The sequence below is a fragment of the Penaeus monodon genome, chromosome 6, assembly GCF_015228065.2.
Source record: "Penaeus monodon isolate SGIC_2016 chromosome 6, NSTDA_Pmon_1, whole genome shotgun sequence".
Taxonomy (NCBI): domain Eukaryota; kingdom Metazoa; phylum Arthropoda; class Malacostraca; order Decapoda; family Penaeidae; genus Penaeus; species Penaeus monodon.
Window position 1 is genome coordinate 18,392,012 of NC_051391.1, and position 10,000 is coordinate 18,402,011.

Sequence of the window (10,000 nt, forward strand, 5' to 3'; positions counted from 1 at the left end):
CGTCTGTATCAGTGAAAGGTTTAATGAGTATATTTTAGTATATTTTGATCTGAGTTCCCTATGAATTTCAAGTAAAATAATTTGGAAAGTACTAGTTACATATAATTTTGTGTTAAAAATTACCCCAAAACATGTTTACCAGGTTTGAATATGTTGTGAAGACAAATATCCAAAGTATCCAGGAATGTGATCCCTCCAAAATGCCATCGCTAGATATGAGGCCACATTATGTAAGTATAAAGTTTGTTGACCAGTATTGAAAATTATTTTCTCTTTTTACTATTATTGCAGTTTCTCTTTATGTACTTCTTGTTTGTTTTGTTAAAGGGAGTGATATTGAAATTTTCCATATTGTGACATTTAGGGTTTTTTGAAAAACATTTTGTATCCTTTGATGATTTTACTGAAGTGATTATGTGAAACCAGTATTAGTTGCAAATTGTATGGGACCAGTAAACAAGGGACATTGTTTTGGGGTATTAGGGGCATGCCAGTGCTCAAGAGGTAGATGAACAAGGGATGCAAGTCACATAAGAATAGAAAGTTTTCAAAATGTGCCAATAAGTGAAGTGTTTCCTAAAGTTGAAGTGTAATTCTATAAGTAAAATAATAGAAATTATATTACTAACATAATATTTTTTCTACATATTTTTAAAAAATAGCCCATAAGAAATTTTAGCATTGCATTGATGAAATTTGAAGTTTTTCATATGATAGCTTGGAACCTGTATTCCATGAAAGATTTGTTGCATGTTTCAGGTTTTAGTATTATTGAAATACTATTGAAAAAGAAAGTCATGAATAAAAAATTTCAACTGTCAGATATAATTACATTCTTCATAATATATAATTTAGCACCTAGCATATTGTTAAATCTCACTAGTGAACAAGGTTATTTCTACTAAGAACCTTTACTAATCCTTGATTCTTTCAGATAACCCGAAGATATGCTGAGTTTAGTGGAGCTGTTATGGTATTACATGAGAAGTTCCCTCTGGAAGGAGTTGATGCCCTCATGCTACAGCTTCAGGATGAAGTAGAAAAGGTCATTCTGAAGATGGCAGCAGTGTTTCATCATCGTAAAGACCAGCTGATTTTCCTAATTAATAATTATGACATGATGCTGTCAGTGCTGTCTGTAAGTTTTATTTAACTTTTAAGATGTATTAATCCACCTAGGAAATTTACATTCTTTGTTTTTTTCTTGATATACTGTTGATACCCAGATAATATATAAAATACAACCCTAGCATGAAAAGGATTCAATGTAAATTTTCCATTCTTACCTCTGCTTTTACATGAACTACAATACTGTTATAAAATTATTTTTCAAATATGATGAAATATGGCATTCTTACCCATGAAAGCACTGGAAAAAATGACGTTTTCATTATAACTAAAAGGATAATGAAATTCCTTCTGTGAAAATAGTTTTGTTAGTTATTTGTTTATTCATCTATATACTTGTAATTAATACTAAAGTTTAGAACCAATTTGTCCCAGGAAAAGACCCGAGAGGATAGTCGTGAGTGTGAGCGTCTGAAGGAGCTCTTGGGTCAGCGTACAGGAGAGTATATAGAGGAAGTCCTCGCTCCACATTTTGGGGGGATGTTGACTTTTGTAAGGGAGACAGATCACCTTATTGCCAACAATAATATTGATGCCTTAAAAGACTATGAAAGTGAGTATCCTACTCTGAATTAACCTTATTTTGTATTATTTGCCAATATCTTAAGGAATACAAAATTAGGAAAAACTACAAATGCTATACTACTATTGAAGTATCATTCCATAGATAATGATAATGTTATTTAAAAGAACAATATTTTTAATACATCTTTATGCTTGAGTTTTATTTGCAAAGTGGCTTTAAGAACTTTATAATTGTAGATAAGAGATGTGGTGTCAAGCCTGTTTGAAAGCCTGGATTACAAGGAAGTGACTAATTTTTATTAATGAATTGGAAAATTTCTTGAGAATTTGTAAGCTTTTACTCTGTTTTTTAGTAACATTACTAAGAGATTTCATAATTACTGTATCTTATTATTAGCCTCAGGCTGATGTTAAGATTAAGTTATGGCTTTTGATTCAGGCAAAAAAGAAAAAAAGAAAAGAAAAAAAAGAAAAAAAAGAAAAAGAAAGAAAAAAAAAGAAAAAAAAAAAACATATTGTTATGTATGTCTTTTTTGTGTACAGTTTTATTTTTTCATGATTATTTTCTCTTTCAGAAAAAGTAGTGCCACTTGTCAGGTCCTTTTCGTCTACTTGGCGAAAATCAGTGGAACGACTGAACAATGAAGTCATGCAATGTTTCACAAATTTCCGCACTGGGACTGTTGTGCTGCAACGAGCACTGGAGACTCTCATTACTGCTCATCACACTTTCAACAGAATCCTTGCACATCAGGCATTCCAGCATTTGAATATTAAAGGTGATATTGTAAATTCTCACCACTTGATTGTAGAAGCAAAGAAATATAAGCCTACATTTTAAGCTATGAGCAGATATTGAAAACATGGTGCAAGAGACATCATTAATACTTTTATCCCTTTTATGTGTTCCTTCTTTCAAGAATTTATTATTTTTAAAAGTAAATAATGTTGCACCTTGCTTCTAACTCAGTGTATAGTCATACCTGTGCATACTTGTGAAGTCTAACAGCTGACAATCATTTTGGTCATGGACCCTGTCATGGGGTACTGTGGTGATCTGCTTTTGTAAAAAGCAGTAGTGTATATTTTAACCCAGAAAAAAACTGATTTTACCTCCCGGCATTGTGGCAACCTAAATAAAAGGTTGGCATGATAATCTCAATTAGATTGTGTGTGTAAATATTGATTTTTTAGTCATATAGCTTTCTTGGAGGATAAAGAAGTTTATGAAAAGGGCATGTAAAACAAGATTTTAAAGATGACATTCCAAATTATACCACTGAGAAATAATATGTATATTTATTATTACTGTTTGTTAGCATCCTGAATATTCTTAACCCACTGATGCCAGATTGGCAAAAATATGTATCATCTCCATTTTTTAATTTTTATGTGGCTCACCAAGAAGTCAGTCACTAGTCCCACCCAAGAAATCGGTCACTAGTCCTACCCATCTCAACTGTTTACCCTTTCCTTGATTTTTGGAAAGATTCTTTTGAACTTTTTATTGCTATTAGTGTTGTTAATAACATTATGATAATCATGTTGTTCAATAATAATAATAACAATATTGAGATTAATTAGAAAAAAATGTATATATTTTTTTGGAAAACTCAAGGAAAGGGGAAATCGGCTGAAGTCATATAGGTCTACTAATTGGCTTCTTAGTGGCTGATCACTTGTAGAATCCTCTATATGCAAACAAATTTCACGAAAAAAAAAACTAGAGTCGACATATACTTGGCAGCATTGGGTTAAAGGTATAGTTTTATCAGTTGATTATTTATAATACAAATGTTAATACCGAAATAAAATATATATTGACCAATATATTCTGCTCAGTGTATTAATTACCAAAATACCCCCCCCCCAAAAAAAAAAAAAAAGTCATGTCTAAGTGTTAGCAACCCTTGTTCATGTTGGTCAACATTAACATATCCTCAGTTAACCCGAGTGGAAGAATTTTGTTACTATAAGAAAGGAGACAAGAAAAGGAATAACAAATATAACACAATTGTCTGGGAAGGATATTTTTGGTGCTCATATTTTTGTCAAAATATGATACAATTGTTTTTTTAGCAAAGACTTGAACTGCAGGGTGTTTAGTTTTATAAATAATATGATTCTTTTGATTAGTGAAAGACCAAGTTCTGTTATATGAGCTGCTAATAATATCAATACTGTTATTTTTTTGACATATGATTATCATATTAAAATTCTAATAACAATAATAAAAAAAAATCTAAAAAACAAGAACAGGGTAAACAGGTGAAACAGGTAAGACATAACATATGTCCTTGGACACAAGAGAGTAAAAAGAAAAAGAAAAAAAGAAAGAAAAATTCTGAAGAGATTTTCTAATCTATTTTTCATACTATTCTTTTCCCCCTTCTCAAGTCATTTCCCAGGAAGTTGGTTTAAAAGGATTTCCCTGTGCCATACTGAGTCATGTGCAGGAGACAGCACACAGTCAGCCATTCAAATGAAAAACTGCTTTCGATTTCATACACATTTTTTAAAAACCAATGAGGCTAAAAGAGACTTTAAGGTGGGTTCACACCATGAGCAAAGCTATATTATGCACCTGATGTGAAGTTATGAAGTTTTCAATTGCCACTGTATTTTCAGCAAGTGTCCACACCAGTTGCAAAATTAAGCGCTCCAAACTACCTACGTCGCATGCATAGCTTGATCATCTGCCAGGCCAGCTATATTTTTAAAAACATAGCTCTGTTAATGCATGCACACTGGAGTATTCTAGGAGTTCCCTGGGCCCCTAGCTCCACCCCAATTATGTTTTTGTCTTAATAAACCAGACTGATATTTACTGAATTTAAAAGTTACATAAAAAGGTTTCCACATCCCATAGAAATCTTGTCTAATTGCATCTACTTTTGTCAAGAAGTGAGATAGTCATAGTTCAGGTGAATAAAAATACATTTATGTTCAATGAAACAACTAGTTAATGATTTCCTTGGAAGTCATCAGAAATACACAAAGTACTATTTTATTATTTTTTGAAGTTATGTTAAGCTCATTTGGTTATTTTGTGATGAGCACATTCATGCTGGAGTCACTTTAACCCTCTTGCATACCAGAGCAAGGTCATAAAAAAAAGAAAGAAAGAAAAAAGTATGATTTACAGAATATTTCTGAACAGACTAATTTTATCAAAGACTGTACATATCAGAGACTGTACATATTAACAAGTTTTATTCCATATATTTAGAAGTACATATGCTGGTATAACTTCTGGTAATTGCATTTTTTTGTTTTCTGTGTTGGGTTTTGGATGGCTACAAAAAATCTTTCAGTTTGCAGTCCATTTATAAAATCTGTTAACATTAATTTTCCTACTAATTATGTGTTCAACATTTCTGGGAAAGTTTTTTTCTTCAAATTACTGTGCAAACAGTAAAGATAATCAATTTGATTGTTCTTCAAATATGCAATTAAAAACATAATTTATATTACAGTTACATAAAATGTGCATTTTTAAATAAAAAATAAAATCTTTTCAATATTTTCTTTTAATAAATGCTGCAGATCATCAAAATAAGATAATAAAACATGTCTTGCAAATTGCAAAATTCACATATAATATGACAAATATACACCTTGGTCTTGGTACAACACACATAATAATCATAAATGTTAAGTTTTGCTATGCATCATAAATATCAAATCAAAGTTGTATAAATAAAAATAAAAAGTTAGACTTTGGAAAAAAAAAAAAAAATACTGACTATAAATGGCAATAATATACATCAAAATAGTGTTATGATTATAACAAAAAATAAAATTCTTTATCAAATGCTTCCAAGAATCTACATACAAAGACTATTTTAAAGTATTTATTTTATACAGAACAGCATATATTTAATCAATTTTAAGGAATTTCTTGTATTTAATGATAATACCTAAAATATTAAAATTGTGCTCCTTAGTAGTATAAATTTGGAAGTACCCTCTCCATAACCAAACAATATACAACCAAAACAGCAATACATAAAGTCAAGCAATTTTAAAGCTTGCATGTGTTATAAAAAGAGTATTGACAAATAATAGGGCCTAGAATTATTAATATTACCCTATTCATTATACAAAACTTGATGTTATTATTGGAATATGCTCTAAAGATAATTTCTAAAGCCTTGCAACAGTGTTAATGTTATTCTACTAAAGATGTAAAATCAATCCATACAACAAACTCAATCTATTACAACAAAGCCACCTAAAATATATAAGTAACCTATTGAATATCAATACTGAATTAAGTAAGTGATAAGACAGCCAAACCAATTTCAATACTTTATCCAGTAAAGAAATAATCTAATGCATCTCAAAACAAGTTTAGCAGAAAATGCAACTGTCAATAACAACACAAACCTAAATATACTGAAGTCATATGGGCCATCATTACAATCTCATATCATTTATATTACTGTTTGTTTTCCTACTATACCATCTCATGATTTTTGAGATATTCAATCTGATTTACAGCGTGATGTTTATCATCATTGTCTCTATTCTGTTTTACCACTTTTACTTTTATATAAGATAATCTGATACCAAAAAACAAAACTAACTATCAGTAATGCCTATATTCTTACTGTAAGACCATGTAAAAGTTCTTTTTTCTATGACACTAATCACAATAATATCTGAACAATTTAACACTTCCAACCAAAGGCCGAGGTCAAAGTAAAAATATGAAGATGCTAGCTTACAAAACGAAGTTAATTTATTCACACACAGACTGTTGACTCAAAAGACCTTACTTGGGATCTGCAATAAGTGTGAGTCCAGACTGCAACTCAATATTCTGAATGATGTATCAGCAGCATCACAGGCAATTTACACGTAGTCAAACGAAATCAACGATCCATTAACATTCATTACATACAATCACTAATTGGGAATGGACCATCTTCAGGGGTATGCACCCTAATTCCAATTTCGTGTATCAATAAAACTGTACACAATGAAGGACATTCCTCTGACATTTTGTTTCAAACTCATGCAGAAGCTCGTCAATGTCATTGTCCAGATCCTCTGTTCCTGAGAGCTGTTAAAAGAAAGATAATAATGATTATTAATTCATACAACTAAATACAAAAAATTTCATAAGAAATATGATATGCACTAAGATTACATAAATCAGCAGTTAGTTACAAAAGATTATCAACTGGAGCTGATCCATGTTTCAGACTTATTACTGCCATAACATACTGTTTAACCCAATTACCTTTACAGTTTCAGCTTATTCATTGTGTTTCCATATAAAAGTACTTGAGTCACCAAGTAGTCAATTATTACTTCTACCTATTATCCTAATTATTCTTTTCCTTGATTTTTAGAAAGATTCATTTTTATCATTCTATTATTTTTGTTGTTATTTGCATTTTAATAATGTTATAATAATCATATAGTCAATAATGATATGACAAATAATGACAAAAATAACTTTAGAAAAAGCACATTTTCCCAGCCCGAAGCAGCAACATGGCAAAGGCCTTCTATGTATTTGTGTGTCTTCTTGTTCTTCCCTTCATTGTTTTACTTCCAATTTGTTCAACATGAATCCTAAACATGACTCCTACACAGCCAATGGGTTAATGCTTAACACATAGATGAAGATGACATTTATTTCCTTATTCAGGCTGGTTTGATAGACATTCCTTGCTATCCTACATTCTGCATGTTTTGTTTTATACTTTTCACGAGACCATGATTAGTAACAGGTGATTCTAATGTTGAAGAGTAAAACAAAATACTAATATTGGTTGCAAATTTAGAACTATTAAAGAAATTAGGAAAAGTAACAGCATAAAGAAATTTCGGCTGAATAGTGTAATCAATTACATTTAAGGCTTGATTAGAGTTTCTCTTTTCAAGCTTTACTGAATTTTTTAAGATACACAGAAACATATAAATACTCTAATGTATATTTTTGACACTAATAATACCTATTCTGCAACTATGCCTTTACTACTACCAAAATAAGTGACTCACCAATGCAGCCAATTCACAAATCATAAATGCACCAATTGTTGCTTCTTCATGATTATCCTGAATGTCGATGTTGATTACATGAACTGGTGTATTCTCCTCAGGAATCCTTGCCTCCAGGCCTAAGAAGGAAAACAAATTAGAAACGCATTTACTAGAAGAATAGTATAAAGAATGGGAAAGATACCTCCTTTTAATTAATTTAAAATGACCAGTATTTGACATGATTTCCCTACTGTTTTTATAATTTTGCAGTAAGAACATCTGTCAAGGATGAGGATCTACAACTCAGATACTCCCATCTTCCATTACCACTTTACACAATTACTTACAGCAAGTACAATGGTAAAAATAAATAAGAAGAAGCTTATGATACTTCAGTATTACATCAAAATACTGATTACACCTAAATCAGATAATCCATAAAAAATACTAATAACAAAGCTATGTTAACTGGCAAGCAATGCAAACATGGAAATAAATTATCACTAAGCATTTCATGAGGAAATAATCACTATGAATTTGACCAAAGGAGGAATTATTGCTCAGAGTATAAATCATCATATCCAACACCTTTGACTGTGTCTCAAACTAATTCTAAAATTTTCCTGATGTGTGTTTTGAAAATCATATAAAATTCTTTGGGGTTAAAACCTTGTCACATACCGTTTTCTTCTTTTAATAAAAATTGACTCCTACATGGAGAAAGTAACTGCAATGACATTTCTTTGCCAAAGGATGTAGTATCACTATGGATAAGTTCCAAACTTTATTGGTAATTGTCTCTATATTGTTTAACCTTCAGGAGTTAGAGAAAGAAAGAAAGAAAAAAAAATAACCCTGTAATGCTACTGGTGCTTTTATATCAGTAGATTTATTGGGGAATAATAATCATTATAATTAGGGGTAACAATAGTGTTATGTATCAACACACACACACACACACACACACACACACACACACACACACACACACACACACACACACACACACACACACACACACACAACAACACACACAACAATACACACACACACACACACATAGATATGTGTATGTGTATTTATATGTAGATTTATGTATATATTTATTAGTACATATGTTATGTATATTATATCATAATAAAATATAAAAATAAACTATACATACAATAACATATAATAAATATAAAAATAATAATCATATAAATACAATATATATCATATACATATATATATATATATATATATATTATATACATATATATATATTTTATATATTATATATTATATATATATATATATATATATAATATTACATATACATATACAATATATACATAAAATATATATATATATATATATATATATATATATATATATATATATATATATATATTTTTTTTTTTTTTTTTTTTTTTTTTTTTTTTTTTTTTTTTTTTTCTTCAATAAGTTAAAATTTCATGATTGCTATCTAATGTTTTAACCAAAGAAAATACAGTAAATGAACAAATTTAGCTGAGGTACACTCAACAGCATATAAGTTTACTAAGAAATGAGGCAACAACTTTAAAGGCCTCCTAACTTAGAGGGTTCCAAAACTGTCTCACATTTGAATAATCTGATTTTGGGTATGATGTGTTTTTTCTGCAGTTGTATTAGTAAAGAAGAGAGTTCTGTTACAAATACTCCTGAGTTGAAGCAAACTGTTCAGCACTTGATAGAAATAGTACTGATTTATTGCCAGGATCCCTGGATATTTTTGGAGGACTGTTTTTTTTTTGTGGCCAAAAATGCTTGTTTTAGTGAATTTACAACTTTATAACTTTCAGCCTTAAGGAATCTCTCCTCCTTGAAAATTTGAGGGGGTTAATACTCCAGTAAAACTAGTTCCAAATTTGTGGATTTTTTGGTTATGTTAAAAAAATGGTTGATGTATTGTAATATAATTTCTAGATTGTAAAATATCATGTATATCCATATATCTATTTTTTCCATAAAACTTGTTGCCATTTAGAATGTATTTGTAGGTTTGGAAAGTCTAATGAAGAATATATGATATATGAGAAAAATGCCTTTTTTTCTTTCCTTCTCCTCCTTCTTCAAAAGAATGACCTATAGGTTTTTCTAAGAGGATTAGATGTAGGGTTCTTTTGAGTTTGGAACTTTGAGCCTTCTAAAATTCTCCCTAGTTTACTAGCTTTCCCTTAGAATACCCCCACAAAGATCCAAATTTGGTTACATGTTTAAAAAGTGGGTGTTATATGATACTACAATTCAAGTATGTATCTAATAGATCCACTGAGTTTACAGATGAAGCCATCATATTGAACATTATACTTAAACTAATAAACAT

General features: G+C 30.0%; 2 protein-coding genes across 6 annotated transcripts in view; one reads left to right on the plus strand and one right to left on the minus strand.

Moving 5' to 3' along the window:
• Positions 1 to 3,539, plus strand: part of LOC119574318 (vacuolar protein sorting-associated protein 52 homolog) — a 15,600-nt gene extending 12,061 nt beyond the window's left edge. For all 3 annotated transcript variants that reach the window (XM_037921514.1, XM_037921515.1, XM_037921513.1), the window contains exons 11-14: positions 143 to 230; positions 935 to 1,138; positions 1,504 to 1,681; positions 2,229 to 3,539. In XM_037921514.1, coding sequence (XP_037777442.1) covers positions 143 to 230; positions 935 to 1,138; positions 1,504 to 1,681; positions 2,229 to 2,494 — 736 coding nt within the window. In that variant the 3' untranslated portion in view covers positions 2,495 to 3,539. The remainder of the gene's footprint in view (positions 1 to 142; positions 231 to 934; positions 1,139 to 1,503; positions 1,682 to 2,228) is intronic.
• A 1,312-nt stretch (positions 3,540 to 4,851) lies between these two features.
• LOC119574319 (RNA polymerase II subunit A C-terminal domain phosphatase SSU72-like) overlaps positions 4,852 to 10,000 on the minus strand; it is a 17,120-nt gene continuing 11,971 nt past the window's right edge. For all 3 annotated transcript variants that reach the window (XM_037921518.1, XM_037921517.1, XM_037921516.1), the window contains exons 5-6: positions 7,669 to 7,787; positions 4,852 to 6,721 (exon numbers count right to left, since the gene is read on the minus strand). In XM_037921518.1, coding sequence (XP_037777446.1) covers positions 6,620 to 6,721; positions 7,669 to 7,787 — 221 coding nt within the window. In that variant the 3' untranslated portion in view covers positions 4,852 to 6,619. The remainder of the gene's footprint in view (positions 6,722 to 7,668; positions 7,788 to 10,000) is intronic.